Source organism: Rhinatrema bivittatum, chromosome 11 (genome assembly GCF_901001135.1).
Source record: "Rhinatrema bivittatum chromosome 11, aRhiBiv1.1, whole genome shotgun sequence".
NCBI lineage: Eukaryota > Metazoa > Chordata > Amphibia > Gymnophiona > Rhinatrematidae > Rhinatrema > Rhinatrema bivittatum.
Genome location: NC_042625.1, coordinates 55,544,650 through 55,561,045, shown reverse-complemented (window position 1 = coordinate 55,561,045; position 16,396 = coordinate 55,544,650). Strand labels below are relative to the sequence as shown.

Genomic DNA, 16,396 nt, shown 5'->3' with positions numbered 1-16,396 from the left:
ACTTATCCAGATAAGTAATTATCTGGCTATAATTTTTTTTTTTTTATTCAAATAAAAGAGGCATTCTGGGAGAGTTTCTGGGAGGAATTTACTTATCCGGATAACTTAGGCAAATTTTGCACTATTACCTGACCTTGTGTAGAAGAATAACTTGCTACTTATACAGATATCTTCAAAAAAATATCTGGCTAAGTAATGCTTTGAAATAAAAGAAAAAAAATAGTAAAGAGGTCTGTGTTAAATTTCCTACTGCTCCCCCATCGAATTGCACCGATGGTCCTGCTGGGCCATGCAACCCCCCCCCCCCCCCCAAATTCCCTCGCAAATATTAAAATTGCTCCAACATCCATAGATTGGGCCCCTCTCATTTAAAAAAAAAAAAATCTATTCTCAACCCTGGACCCTGCCCCCACTCACTGTACATTAGTATTGATCCAGCAACACCCCCACGACACATATTAAAACCCTGCGGGGAGTTTCTTACTCCTGGGGCTTCTATTGCAGCTTCTGACAGGAGGATAAAGTGTAAACTATGGGGAACTTACGCTTCCAGTACAGCTCCTGTCAGATACAACAGAAGCGCCAAGAGCGTAGCTACTGTACAAAACTACTGGGAGTGAAATAGGTGTCAGGAGGGCATCTGAGCAGTGGTGGGGGAGGGGTGATTATCGCCGGGGTCTCTGGTAGGAAAGTGATTTTTTAACACACGAAAATGTGCGAACAGGGCCAAAATATTTAGGCGAGGATGTAGGGGGAGGGGGTTGTACGGCAGGGCCATCAATGCAATTTGGTGGGGGTGAGGTAGAAAATCGAGTCACAAGCCCCTTTACTACAATGACACATTTTTTTTTTTTTTTAAATTTCACAGCGCTACTTACCTGGACATGTTTTCAAACTATCTGGATAAGTAGCAAGTTATCCGTCCACACAAGGTCAGATAACTAAGAAACCTAACCAGTTATATTCAAACATAGCCGGTTAGGTTTTAAGTTATCCGGCTACATGTAGCCGGATAACTTTAGGTGAGTATGTTCAGCAGGAAATTTATCCCACTGAGTATGCGGGACAAGCTATCCGGCCGGATAACTTGTCCACTAAATGGCTTACTAGCCTCATAGTGTCCTTCCAATCCAGAGAGATTGTGACACACACACAAAGCAAAAAACAGCTTTTACCAAGACACTTTGCTCCCTGGCGTCCAAAATGCACTGTATCAAGGCAGACAGAACATTTTGCAGCTCTCATGGTTAGACCCACGGTGAACCGATGGGGAATATTATGGTGCATTCTCTCTTTTAAACGGCGACTGAACTCTGGAATTTAAAAAAAAAACAACAAACAAACCACAAGGAGATTTGAGACAGGTATTAAACATAGCATACTGGACGCAATGACTTAACCATCCTCCTCCTTACCCTCTGGGGTGGATGACTCTTTTCTGCGGCTGGAGGATGGAGCCAGTAGAGTGACGGGGTTGGGTTGATGTTCAGGTGACCGAACGATAGCCGACATGATAATCTGCTGCCGTGCTGTTGCTGGAGTGGATGGAAGTGGGTGGTCTAACACTTTCAAATTGGCAGCTAAAAAGAAAGGAAATGCTGTTATTCCTACTCATATAGCATGAAGCAATTAGACATATTTAAACTTCATACTAAGGTCTCTACCTTCCTCTCTAACAGAGCGGAGCTCAATGCGTGTTTTCTGAAGAGCTTCTTCTAGTTCTGCTGAGCGAGCTTTCTCTTTTTCCAGTGCCACCTTCAGTTCATTATACTGTAGAGGAAGCTGAGGCATTTGAGTGGGATCATCTTTCCATCGACTAAACAGACTCTAACAATAAAAAAATGACTTTCATAAACAAAGAATTTAAAACTAGTCCTTTGGGATGGAAAACAAATAATGAACCAAAACTAGAAAGGAAAAAGGCTGACCGAGTCACTGATTACCCTACTTCTATGAGATTACAAAATATTGCAGTCATTTCCTACTCATTTTCCAGTAATATTAAAAAAAGACACATACAGCCCAGGCATCAATTTCCCCAAAATATTAGCCTTATTGGCCCTTTGCCCTTATGTGACAGGGCAAAGGTAGCGCCGGTGCCATTTTGGTTCCTGGTTCCCGACGTCACGCGTCCAGGAGATCGCCCCCGGACCCCCGCTGGACCCCCAGGGACTTTTGGCCAGCTTGGGGTGCCTCCTGACCCCCACAAGACTTGCCAAAAGTCCAACGGGGGTCCGGGAGCGACGACCTGCACGCGGGCCATATTGCCAATCTTCAAAATGGCGCTGGCGCTACCTTTGCCCTCACTATGTCATACGGGCGATGGTCGTCTGTATGACATAGTCCTTGGGGGACTATGTCAACGGGCATAGTCCCTGGGGGTCCAGCGGGGGTGATCTCCTGGACGCGTGACGTCGGGAACCAGGAACCAAAATGGCGCCGGCGCTACCTTTGCCCTGTCACATGATAAGGGCAAAGGGCCACCGGCGCCATTTCTCTCAACGCAGCCGTGGCCAGAGAGAGGGAGATTGCGTCGGGACCCCCCCACTGGACCCCAGGTAATTGGGGGGGTTCGGGAGGGTGGGGGATTTGTTTTAAAGGTTCGGGGTGGGTTTTAGGGTTTTTTTGGTGTGCCGGTTTTCCCGCGCCCTATTTAACGATACAATACAAATGCCCCTGACGATAAATCGGGGGGCATTTGTATTGTATTGTGCACTCTAACGATTTTGGATGATTTTAAAATTATCTGACGATAATTTTAATCGTTCAAAAACGATTCACATCCCTACCTGACATCCACAGTTCATTTTCCCAGTCCATCTAAGACTAAGGGCCAGATGTACTAAAGGTTTTTATTCATGTTTAGAACAATTTTTTTTTAAAGTCCAGGAGACTTGCAAGCAAATTTTCAAAAGGAAAGACCTTGCACCAGCACCATATGTACTTTTGCACCCACAGACTTTGCAACTATTTATTTATTTAGTATGTGTTATAATCTGCAATCTCCAAATTCATGATTGGTGCAGAATAAAGCATGACACTCACAAATGCATAAAACACAGTAATAAAGCACGCACAGGGAGGGTAAGTTTCAGTTGCTTATTAGTGACCTGAGTAGAATCATTTGAAATTATCCTCCCTGTGCCTACGGGAAAAATGATTACTTATGGTTTTAAGTAACTTAACAGGGTTGCACAGTCTCCCAATGCTCATAATGAGATTACAGAACACGTGTGATGCTGTACAGCGATGCTATGAATATTGTTATACTAACAGTAACTGAAAGCAGATAAGAACAAATTGGCCCATCCAATCTGCTGGGATGGGAGCTTTCTGCTGTCTGTAACAGTCACAGGAGCTCTGATGTGTATGGGATCGAGTAGGCAGAGGATAGTACTTTCTTTGGTGAAAGAAAGACTTCCTGGGCCCCGGCCTTGAAAGCCTCCTGGATGAGGAGAATGAGTTCGGAGTGCTGGTGGAGACTTGTTGAAGAGTCTCATGATAAGTCCTGACATTGGGCCACGGCATCTTTCACCCTATCTCCAAAAAGATTCTATCCAGTGCACAGCATGTCAGCGTGTTGTTCCAGTACCTCCGGTCTGAGATCCAAGGCCTACAGCCATGCCAGTTTGCGGGCACCAATTCTCGATGCTGTTTCAAAAACATTGTAGGTCACACGGACCTAGTGTTTTCCATACGCCAAACCCTTATGCACCAATGACATTAGGGTGCCTTGCTGCTGTTGAGGCAGCTGTTCAGCCACCTCCTGCACCTGCTTCCAGATGTCCCGAGAGTATTGGCTCATCTAGGGCTGGTAGGCAGCGATGCGGGCAATAAGCATGGTGTCTTGGAACATTTTCCTTCACTCTGTGGTCCTTCCCCGGGGGCATTGAGGAGTGGGTCTGAGAGCGCTTGGCCCTCTTGAGAGTGGATTCAACCAATTGGTGGGGCAGCTGACACTTATCGAATCCGGCAACCTTTTGGACGAGGTAAACCCTGTCTGCTTTTTTATTCACAGGAGGTATTGTAAGATGGTGTTCCCAAATCCTCAGAGCAACTCCATAAGGATCTCATATACCGGGACCGCCACGATCTCCTTAGGAGGCTCCAATAACATCAAGCATTTTGTGCCTGGCGTCTTCTTCAGTCAAAAGCTGGAATGGGATGGCTTCCACCAGCACCCTGACAAACCCTGCGAAGGTTAAGTCCTCAGGTGGGGACTTCCGTTGCTCCTCTGGAGGAGAAGGATCTGACAGTAGACCATCCAAATCGTCTGAGGAGGATTCCATCTGATTAACTCTCCCCAAGGATCAAAGGGATCCTCATCCTCTCTGTATGCCACGGGGGATGGTGCCCTAGGTGTTCAGACAGTCCAGAGGTGAAGGTACTGATGGAACTGGACGGGGGCCTACCGGCCTCAGAGAAGCTTCCTCCTTGGAGGAATTGGTTATGACCACTGTTTCAGTAGGGGAGGCCCTGGTGCCCTGCCGGGAACAGACGCCTGCTGGGTTGGTAAGGCACTGATGAGCATATTGAATTTCTCCAGAAGTAGTACGAGCATGGACAGCATCAGCTCTGTGCCATGGGACCAAAGCTTGGCAGCGCATGCTCCACCGCCAGCTTGACTAGATGCTTAGTTCCTCCTCAAATGTTGCCGATACCAACACTGAATGGGAGGAGGAAGGGGAGGCCAGACCTTCCTCAGACTTGCGAGGGGGATAGGCAACTGGCACCAGGACTGGTGTAGACTACTGTGGACCCTGGGCATCACTAAACATTTGGCACTTCTCGCCTCGGGGTCACTTTGTGGGCATCGTGGCAAAAGCCGGTATGTCCTGGTGCCCGTCACCGTGCATAGACGGGGACCGGAGCTGAAACTTCTTGGTCTTCACAAGATGCTTGGCCTGGTCTTTTCCCAGTGCGGAGGTCAAGGACAATTAATCTGACATCCTTGGCCCGGAGGAGATTGATAACGGTTGGTCTCTGGCCCCCCCTAATCACTGGCAACCTTGATAGAACCGATGGTCCCACCGATGTTGATGGCATGGTGTCCATCGGTGTGGCTCCAAGATCCTCTGAAGCTGATGGCTCAGACTTCTTCAGCCCGAAGAGGTTGTCTATCTTGTTGATAAGAAGCAGATGTCCCTTCGAGTGGTCATTTGGGCACACAAGCGTCAACCCCGGACGTCATGTGATGCACCCAGGCACAGGATACAAACCTCATGAGGATCGGTGATAGACATTGTCCTCAGCCACTGGTGCATTGGCAGAAGCCAAACGTGGCCATGATGGGGCGAAACAAAAGGAAAAAAGTGCAGAACGATGGCAGCAAGCAATGATGGCCAATAGCCACAGAGGCACTGCCACCATGGGGGGAACCAACTGCAAAAACAAACTTACTGGAATGCCGAAAACCTGGACTAGGGGCACTACGAGGAGACTCCAAGAGGAATCTATTGACTGACTTTAGAAGAGACAGCGAAAACTGCAAAAAACAGTTTTCCAAGAAGCAAGAAGCCAAAAATTTTAGAGCTCAATCAAACCGTGAGGCAGAGAGCTCTGTGGAAAAAATGAGACTGAAGAGGGACCCTGTATGGTATAGGGCTTGCTGGGCATGCTCTGTGTGCCTAGTGAAGGTTTCTAGAAACTCTGATAGATGTTTTCTGTGTTGGGCACCATCTGATGTCACCCATGTGTGAGGACTACCATCCCTTTTTTCCCCCCCGAGGATAAACATAAGTAGCCTAAGGCACTGCAATCCTACTGCTATACACCATTTTAATAAAGTTGTGATTGGCACAAGTGGGTTAGGTAGGGAGAGGGGAGAGACAGGAAAATGACTTGCGACTTGCAGAGTCAGCCCCACTGCAAACCTTTAGAAAAAACAGAATTCTATGGAAAGGGCTGGATTTTGCAGTCCTTCCTGCAGCATCATGGGAGACTAGGGGCTCTGGGATTTACATACTTAGGACCTCAAGTCTGGCCTCATAGGATTGCTCTTCATACAATGGCCAATGCCTCCATAAGGAAATTCCTTCATTTCAACAAAGCTGGAAATCCTGATGTTTAGGACCGTCACCTTTTTGTATATCTCACCTCTGCATTTGCTCTCATATTAAACTATACTGTCTAGTGATTACTAAATTTTAGATGACCATGTATTGTGAGATTAGAAATACTTTCCCACTCACATGGGATAATTAACTCTACCAGATAATAGATCAAAATGTACTAGCAGCAGGATCAATATAACATAGCAATGACGGCAGAAAAAGACCAAATAGTTAATCTAGTCTGCCCAGCAAGTTTCTTAAGGTAGTACTGCTGCTCAGTGCAGGTTACTCCCATGTTTATCTTAAGAAAAGTAACTACTGCTACTGCAGGTTTATTTATTTACTTACAATAATTTATATTCCACCTATTGACAGGACCTATTCTAGGCAGATTCCAATAAAATACAATAGATTAAACACAACAAAATAAATGTATTTATTTTATTTAAAACTTTTTCTATACCAGCATTAGTGGGTACATCACACCGGTTTACATTGTAACAAAATGGTTGAAAATACATATAACAGGGTAGAAAACAGTATTGTAGGGGGCACACTTGAGGCAGTAAGGAAGGATAGAGTAACTGCAGAGAACTTCTTAACAAGGTAAATCAGAATAAATATATCGATATAGGACAATTCTCAATTACCAAATAAATAGGGATAAAAGTAATTGAATGAAGCTATATACATATGTGAGTGAAGTATGATTGACTGGAGCTATATACATAAGTAGGTAAGGTATAACTGGCATTATATACATATGTAATTAAGGTATAAAAACAGAGAATATCTGGAGAGGGAATTAAGGAGGGGCTTTTGGACTGGAATGTATATAGTGGGGGGCGGGGGCGGCTGTTAATCAGGGAAGGCCCGTTTGAACAACCATGTTTTGAGTTTCTTTCTGAATTTAAAGTAACATGGTTCGAGACGGAGAATAGAGGGCAAGGAGTTCCAGCGTGCAGGGCCAGCGATTGTGAGGGCGCGTTCTCTTGTGGAAGTGAGATGTGCTGTTTTGAGGGGGGGGGGGGGGGCGCATGTGAAGGGATCCTTTGTTGATAGATCTCGTGGGTCGATTTGGGTGTGCAGCCATGAAGGGAAGGTCGAGCCAGTTGGAATGGTGAGAGTAGATGGCTTTGTGGATGATGGTGAGCGTTTTATATAGGATACGGGATGGGATGGGGAGCCAGTGAAGGTCTTTGAGGATGGGGGTAATGTGGTCTGATTTTCACATGTTTGTTATGATTCTTGCCATGGAGTATTTGGAGGGGTTTTATGGTGGAGTAGGGGAGTCCTAGGAATAGTGAATTGCAGTAATCCAATTTAGATGAGAGAGTGGTTTGAATTACTGTACAGAAATCATGTGAGTGAAGTAGGGGTTTGAGTTTTTTTAAAACGTTAAGTTTAAAGAAGTCTTCTTTTAAGATAGAGTTGACATATTTCTTAAGGTTAAGTTGTTGGTCGAGGAGTACTCCAAGATCTCTTACAGCTGGTTGGACGGAGATGATCTTGAAGGCTGGGTCTATGGCAAAGGCCGGTTTTGGAGTAGAGTGTTGAGAGATATACAGTAGTTCGGTTTTGCTGGTATTTAAGGCAAGGTGAAGGTTGGTAAGGAGGGAGTTGATCGATGTAAGGCAGGTTTCCCAGTGCTTTAGGGTGTCAGAGATAGAGGTGTGAATCGGTATAATGATTTGAACATCGTCGGCATACAGATAGAATTTCAGTTTGAGGTCTGAGAGTAGGTGGCAGAGGGGGGTGAGGTAAATGTTAAATAGGGTGGACGAGAGGGAGGAACCCTGTGGAACACCTTGCAGGAGAGGGTGAGGGGCGGATAAGGCATTATCAATCTTAACAGTAAATTTTCTGTTTGCAAGGTAGGATGTGAACCATAGGAGGGCACTGCCTGATATGCCAATCTCTTTTAGGCGGGTGAGGAGTTGGTTATGGCATATGGTGTCAAATGCCGCAGAAATATCGAGGAGGGCAAGCAGGTAACTGTTTTATTTATTTATTTATTTATTTAACATCTCTTATATACCGATATCCGTTGGCACATCGTATCGGTTCACATTGAACAAAAAACTTTTGGGCGGTGCCCTTACATATAACTGTTCCCATGGTCCATACCTCTGAGGTGGTCTGAGAGAGTGAGTAGGAGTGATTCCGTGTTAAAATGTTTGCGGATATATTTATAAATGATCTGGAAAGAAATATGACAAGTGAGATAATCAAATTTGCAGATGACACAAAATTGTTCAGAGTAGTTAAATCACAAGCAGATTGTGATAAATTGCAGGAAGACCTTGTGAGACTAGAAAATTGGGCATCCAAATGGCAGATGAAATTTAATGTGGATAAGTGCAAGGTGATGCATATAGGGAAAAATAACCCATGCTATAATTACACAATGTTGGGTTCCATATTAGGTGCTACAACCCAAGAAAGAGATCTAGGTGTCATAGTGGATAACACATTGAAATCGTCGGTACAGTGTGCTGCGGCAGTCAAAAAAGCAAACAGAATGTTGGGAATTATTAGAAAGGGAATGGTGGATAAAACGGAAAATGTCATAATGCCTCTGTATCGCTCCATGGTGAGACCGCACCTTGAATACTGTGTACAATTCTGGTCGCCGCATCTCAAAAAAGATATAATTGCGATGGAGAAGGTACAGAGAAGGGCTACCAAAATGATAAGGGGAATGGAACAACTCCCCTATGAGGAAAGACTAAAGAGGTTAGGACTTTTCAGCTTGGAGAAGAGACGACTGAGGGGGGATATGATAGAGGTGTTTAAAATCATGAGAGGTCTAGAACGGGTAGATGTGAATCGGTTATTTACTCTTTCGGATAGTAGAAAGACTAGGGGGCACTCTATGAAGTTAGCATGGGGCACATTTAAAACTAATCGGAGAAAGTTCTTTTTTACTCAACGCACAATTAAACTCTGGAATTTGTTGCCAGAGGATGTGGTTAGTGCAGTTAGTATAGCTGTGTTTAAAAAAGGATTGCATAAGTTATTGTAGGAGAAGTCCATTACCTGCTATTAAGTTCACTTAGAGAATAGCCACTGCCATTAGCAATGGTAACATGGAATAGACTTAGTTTTTGGGTACTTGCCAGGTTCTTATGGCCTGGATTGGCCACGGTTGGAAACAGGATGCTGGGCTTGATGGACCCTTGGTCTGACCCAGTATGGCATTTTCTTATGTTCTTATCCAAATTGTGAGTTGTGAAGGATCTTATGGTTCTCAAGGTAATACATGAGTTGTGTGTTGACAATTCTTTCCATTATTTTGGCTATAAACGGGAGGTTTGAGATAGGGTGGTAGTTAGCAGGGTCTTTCGGGTCTAGTGAAGGTTTCTTAAGGAGGGGTTTAACTACTGCCTGCTTAAGAGTATCGGAGACAATACCTGTAGTGAGGGAGCAGTTAATGATATCAGCTATTGATCTGGCTATGGAGTTAGGGACAGATAGAAGTGCTTTGGTTGGGATCGTAGCTGTGGGATGGGAGGTGGGTTTGAGGTTTTTTTAGGATAGATTCGACTTCTTTGGTGGAGGTAGGTTCGAGGAAGTTTAATGATGAAGTTGGAAGGCCAGACTCGGAGAGTGGGGGGTGCACAGAGTTGGTGAATCTGGAGAGTAAGTTCAATATCTTGCTGCTGAAGTATTGAGCTAATTCCTCACATTTGTCAGGAGCTTCAGAGTCTGTTATCGTGTAAGCGGTGGGTTTGGCGATGCTTGAGACGTAGGAAAAGAGGGCTTTTGGGTTGTAAAGGCATTCGTGGATTTTAGAAGCATAGAAATCCCGTTTGTGTTTGAGTGTAGTGGTTCTATAGCAGTGAAGAGCTGATTTGTAGCTGGAGGTATGCTGCGGGATGGGGTTCTTGCGCCACATTCTCTCTTTCTGTCTGAGTTTGTTTATTTTATTTATTTATTTATTTTTAGAGTTTTTAGTTCTGGGGTATACCATGGGTTTGTGTGCTTTGACTCTGGGTTTAGGATACGTTTGGATGTTGGGCATAGGTTATTAGCAATTTCTAACGTGATGCTGTTCCAGGAATCTAGGGCCAACTCTGGGTTGGTACAGCTTATAAAACATGAGTCATAAAATAATTCAAATAAAACAATTCAAGCAGCAAGGAAACATCATTTAACATTGTACTGGAAATACGTGAAAAATGCAAAATCACTCATGGTAATCTTATTCACACTGCGCAAAAGCCTCCTGAAAGGTTCCCCCCTTGCCTTATGTTAAGGGTAATAACTGCTACTCAATACAGGTTACTCCCAAGCCTCATGTTAAGGGTAGTAATTACTGCTCCATGCAGATTACCCCGATGGCCTTATGTTAAGGGTGGTACTATTAACAATCAAAACCCATTACTATTAGCAACATTTTTAAGGGGCAGCAGCCTTCTTGATAATTCAGACAATGCTTTTTAAACAAGCTTTGCTTTTGGACTTGACTGTAGAAACAATCCTGCACTTTTTCCCTAATGTCTGGGTACCCCGAACCATAAAAGTCATGGCCCGGCATTGGTGTCATCTAAATCCAATTCCCCTTCCTACTCTCTCCCCCCCCATCGAAGCAGAGAGAGATGTTGCAGTTGCGTGAAGGTTAATTGATTAAGGGTAGTAATCCCCATGCCTTCCATTAGTGGTAGCAGCTGTTGCTTCTTGCAGTTACTCCCATGCCCCCTTTTCTTCATTCCACCACCAGTCTTTAGGGATTCACAGTGTTTATCCCATGCTTTTTTGAATTTTGTTGTGTTTGTGGACTCTTGGGCTGAGGTGGGACTGATTACCTGCACAGAGAAGCCCTGCAAGTTCCTTTCATCAGCAGGCAGACACAGGCGAAGTAGAGACTAGTTGAGACCTTCACCTATACCAGCCCACATTCTCCTTGGATTGAGCCTTTGGATGCTGGGGCCGGCAGGACTTAGGTGGCAGGTCTCTAGTAGTGAGTGTCGAAGGCAGGCGGCAGTCAGGCATACCTGGGGTCCAGGCAGAGGTTGAACTTAGGTATCCATCTCGGTAGGAGAAGGGGGATAGATATGTAGGGCAAAAAGGCAAGGACAAGAACAAATGGGCAGCGAGGATGAGACAGGCCAGAACAAAGACAGAAGACAAGTTGGGCGAAAACTGAAGACTGGGAAACAACACGCACAACTAGGAAGTAGCTGGACCTGTTGCTGAGGCAGTGAGGGGAGACAGAGAGGGCCTTTAGTAAGCCTGAGCATTTGAGGTCATCAGGAGTCACTATGTGGCTTTTCTTGTTGCGAGCCCTTTAAACCAGGTGGCATCAAGCACTCGTGCCCCTAAGGAGGAGCACGGCTGCTGGAAGTAGACGATGCCTTGCCGCGTGGTGAGCTAGCGGTGTGCTGTCACTTCGGAAAGTGGTGCCCTGCCGCGAGGAGTGCTGGTGGTGCATTGCCACATCTAGCAGCAGTGAGAAGGGCCCAGCTGGGATGGTAAGAGCGGTGATATGCGGGAACAGCCCGTGGCCCGCCAAATGCAACAAATTTGTTTCCTGTTTTCATCTTTATTACCTCTTCCGCCAAGGGATTTCAGGCATCCAGCATCCTCTTCATGAAGAAATATTTCCTGATGTTGGTTTTGAGTCATCCCCCCTGGAGTTTCATATCATGACCACTACTTCTACAGTTTGCTTTCCAATGGAAAAGATTTGAGAATTGTGCATCATTAAAACCTTTCAGGTATCCGAAGATCTGTATGTCTCCCCATTCACCTCCTCTCTTCCAGGGTATATATATTCAGATCCTTCAGCTTCTCCTCATAAGTCTTCCAGTATAGACCTCACACAATTTTGGTCGCCATTCTCGGGATCACCTCTGTCATGTCTCTAGAACTGAACACACTACTCCAGGTGAGGCCTCACCAAGGACATCACCTCCTTTTTTTTTTTTCCTGGTTATTCCTCTCTCTATACAGCCAAGCATTCTTCTGGCTTTAGCTATCGCCTTGTCATATTGCTTCGCCAATGTCAGATCACCAGACACTTGTCAACCCAAGGTCCCTTTCCCAGTCTGTGGACATTAGTCTTTCATCCCCCATCACATACAGCTCTTTTGTATTACCATACCCTAGAGTCCCAAGCTTCTCATTTTATTCCCAAGCCGCCTATGTGGGACTATATCAAAAGCTTTCCAGAAATCCAAGTAAATCACAACAAGCACTCTTCCTTGATCCAAATCTCTAGTCACTCAATCAAAAAAGTAGATTAGATTTGTCCAACAGGACCTTCCCCTTGTGAATCCATCCTGCCTTGGGTCCAGCAACCCACCAGTTGGTAGATGGTTCGTGATCCTTTCCGTCAGCAGCGTCTCTATTAATTTTCCCAAATCCAAGGTGAAGCTAACTGGCATATAATTTCCAGCCTCCTCTCTGCTACCTCTCGTGAAGCAGGACCACTACTGCTCTTCTCCAATCCCAAATGGTCACCTACGTGGACAGAGACATTATCCCCATTTGTGAGGGCTATGTCGAGTATCACACCCTCCTTGTGGGTTCCATTGCCATTTGTTTGAGCAGAGCCCCTTGAACAGCATCCACTATCTCTCTACCTTTTGTAGATTCCAAGGAAGGAATACTCCAATCTGCATCCAGCAAATTAAAATCTTCAACAAGCAACACTTCTTCCTTTTCCCACCTTCGACCAGATCTCTGTCCAGTTCTTCTGTCTGAATTGGAGGCCTGAAGACCACACTGATGTAAATGGAAACACCATCATTTATTTATTTATTTAGAACAGCCCATAATGCTTCTTCCCTACCCCATGTCTCTTGCATTTCAGTTGTTTGGATATCGGTTTTGACAAAGAGCTACACTTTCCCCTTTCCTGTTCTCTCTGTCCTTCCTTAACAAGTTATAGCCTGGGATGGTCATACACCAGTCATGAGATTCTGTGAACAATGTGTCTGTAACAGCAATGATGTCTAAGTCTGCTTCCACCATTAGGGCCTGCAGATCTGGGATTTTATTGCTCAGACTACGAGCATTTGTGGTCATAACTTTCCAACTTGTCTCCCTTGGTTTGTTGCTCTTCCTAGTCACCTTTTCTGTTTTTTTGAGCTGATTTATTTTATTTTCTCCTCCCACTTCCTGTATTGCTTGGGGGTGACATGCCAGTTTCATTGGCTACTTCCTGCTACTCCCATCCTCTAGTTTAAATGCCTGAAAATGTATGATGTGAATTTCTCGCTTAGCATCCTCTTTCTTGCCATGCACAAATGTAGGCCATCCTTTCCATATAACCTTTTACTGCTCCATACACAGCCCCAGACTCCAATGTATCCAAAGCCACTTTCTTTACACCATTTTTTCAGCCAAAAATTGAAATTATCTATATAGCAGAGCCTTTCCTTCCCCTTTCCATGAACAGGCAATACTTCTGAAATGCTAATGGTTTTTGCCATGTATCTAATCTTCTTCCCTAGATTTTGGAAATCCTTCTGTGCTTCAAGGATAGCATTTCAATTGAACTGACTATCTAGTTGAACTGGGCAAGGATCCTGGGAGGCATTTAACTCTTGCATCCCCATCAAAATGATTTCCCAAATTGGTTCCTCTGATGACAGTCTTCCTTTTATGAAATTTAATACTGTTTAAGGGTTTCTGGGTATACTGGGTGGCTGCATCCCTTTCAGACATTACTTCATTTTCTATTGCTAGATTTTCTTTAATATCTAATACAAAAAATGTATTATATAAAGGTAACAGCAGGGAAAGTGGGTATCTCTTTATCATAGGCCTTAGTCTGCCAGAACCCAACATAATCCATTTATTTCTGGCCTTCTGAATCCTGGATGTCTGACTACTCTGTGGGAGTGGAGTGGGTATTCAGTATCCTGCATAATTGGGTATCAACAGTCACATGTCTTGTTCTACTAGAGCCCAATGGATACCATTTATTCTCGAGTTTCTGAATCCTCTGTGGGAGATATTCTGGATGTGGCAAGAAAAAGGAGGTCTTTTGAAACTTGGTGATAACTGAAAGATATGAAGGAAGTCTAGGAAGGCGTGAGAATAGATGGTAATGAATGGAGAGAGATGAAACCTGGGTCCCTGGAGGCAGCAGGGGAACATGGTGGCACCACAGAACATACACAGTGAATGGAGGACACACAATGCAAAACTGGGACTCTCCCAAGCTCACATGCAAAAGTTATGTGCACAACAGCAGTGAACACATGCACATGCCACAGAAAAAGCTAGCATGAACATTCTTGCAACCACATCTAAACTAGCTTCTGCTCTTAGGTCCTCCAGGCTCCAGGAATTTCTTACCCAGACTATGAAAATGTATGCATCGATTTTAAAAATACTTCTACTTTTCTTCTCTTACCTTAATCTTCAAATCCTCTCCTCCATATTCTTCCTGTTTATTGTAGGCATATTTGTGCTTTTCCCCACCTTTGTGTGTTTCTCCATCACCTTTGTTTGCCATCTTCTCTTCTAGCTTAATGATTTGTAAATGAATACATGTAAACTCATTAACCCAAACTCCTACTCATAACCTGGCAAACCTTTGCCATGTGGGGCATTTTTAAAGTGGAGTCCATGGGTACCCTTTACTTATAGATTTTGCAGCAAATTTGAAAGGGAAACTTTTCCTTTGAAACTTGTAAGACTTTCGCATCCACTTTTGGTGCGAGTTATTTTTTGAACTTCCCCACGAGGCTAAACGTATGTGTGTGATGGAACCCCATGCATACAGCAAATCTATTTGGATAAATTGTGACTATAAATACATGTTCAAGCTAATCTTTTCTAAAATGTAGACAACTAGTTTTACAGACAAAATATAAGGTTTATTAGAAATAATAAGGACCTTAAATTGCCTTTCAGATATAACTCTCTTGATCTGGGGTTTGAGACAGACACACTTGTTATTATATAACTATATTCCAAAGCAGTATTATGATGTTTTGTAGATGAATGTTTTATTGCTGTTTGATTGGGCATTAATGATTTGTATTTTATGCTAATAATTGTGCTATTTTAAACTCCTGTTTTATAATCTGTTTTGTATGGGTTTCTCCCAAAAAGGCAGAATATTCAGTTTGTACATGTAATTAACAGGAGACCAGCTACTTGTCAAAATCTTGTCTCATAAGCTTGTCTCTTACCTTTTTTTTCCTGGCTGGCTGATCCATCTTTGCTTGTAAGAAGTCAATGAGTTTGGTTTGCTGAGAAATTGTGCCTTCCATTTTCACCCTTTCATGAGAATAAAGAACCTGCAAAATTCAAAGAGAAAAATACACTAAAGTTTAGATATATGAAGTCATGCTAGATTAATCTTGCTAACTGCTTTAAGTTGGTTAGTAGGAAAATTATTGGATGTGCGTTATGTAATAATATCTATATTTACAAGTTGCTAAAACACTGAGGATCACCATCTGAACAGTCGGGCAGAGAATTAAGGATTTGGAAAGAAAAAGGTTATTGGTAGCCTTAAAAGCATTTTGAGGGTGGCACTAAACACAAGATGAGAATAATCTACTGGAAAAAAGGTTCTTTACTGTGACTGCTACTTTACAATATTTATAGATCACTCAAACAATCATACTAAAGATTGCTTTTAGTATTCTCCAATTCATTCTTTTAACCTAAAAACTGTCTCAAAGGGTCACAAAAGGTTAGAAATTTGGGTAAACTCAGGAGCAAAATAAGGAATTGTCACATCACAGAAAAGAAAGTAGGAGTAGTGTTAGTTTGTCAAAAAAAATATGATAAAAGAAAATCAAACTATTTAGGTAGGGATGATGTATATATTTTTTAAAAGATAATGGAACCCTGAAGGAGAAGAGTTTATTTAGCCAAGAGAAAACTGAGGGTTAACTTGATGGAAGTATTCAAAAAAAGGATTTATAAAAAATATCAAATCAATTACTCACCATCTGCTTGAGGGATAGGAAAAGGAGTAATTATCTTAAATTGCAGTAGAATAGATGTGGGTGAGACATTAGGAAGAAATAAGTGTGAGTATAGCTAAGCTCACAGACAAATTGCGAACAATACAGCTGGCATCTCAAACTATGACAGGGTCTACATCCCCCACAGCAAAGAACAAGGGAAGTAAACCAGAAATTACAGACAAGTGATATAAAAGACAGTACAACCAAGAGAAAAAGAAGTAGAACCACCTCACAATACAGTAACCTGGAGAAATAAAAGAGCCCCAAAGATAGAATTCCAAAAGTCAGAAGGTCAGAACTCCAATCAAGCTAGTTAGGCACATATACAAGGAGGATGAATTTGTTGAGCGCAGAAGACAGGAAGTTAAGGTCAGGCCTAACTCCTCTAAAACCTAAGGAAGA

General features: G+C 43.4%; 1 protein-coding gene across 12 annotated transcripts in view; it reads right to left on the bottom strand.

Moving 5' to 3' along the window:
- The window catches only part of CIT (citron rho-interacting serine/threonine kinase), a 424,741-nt gene that overhangs the window by 64,463 nt on the left and 343,882 nt on the right, over positions 1-16,396 (bottom strand). For 9 of the 12 annotated variants that reach the window (XM_029571779.1, XM_029571775.1, XM_029571774.1 and 6 more), the window contains 5 exons: positions 15,206-15,313; positions 14,422-14,535; positions 1,665-1,827; positions 1,416-1,580; positions 1,176-1,313 (listed from right to left, as the gene is read on the bottom strand). In XM_029571779.1, coding sequence (XP_029427639.1) covers positions 1,176-1,313; positions 1,416-1,580; positions 1,665-1,827; positions 14,422-14,535; positions 15,206-15,313 — 688 coding nt within the window. The remainder of the gene's footprint in view (positions 1-1,175; positions 1,314-1,415; positions 1,581-1,664; positions 1,828-14,421; positions 14,536-15,205; positions 15,314-16,396) is intronic. The other 3 variants (XM_029571783.1, XM_029571782.1, XM_029571784.1) reach the window with 3 other exon arrangements.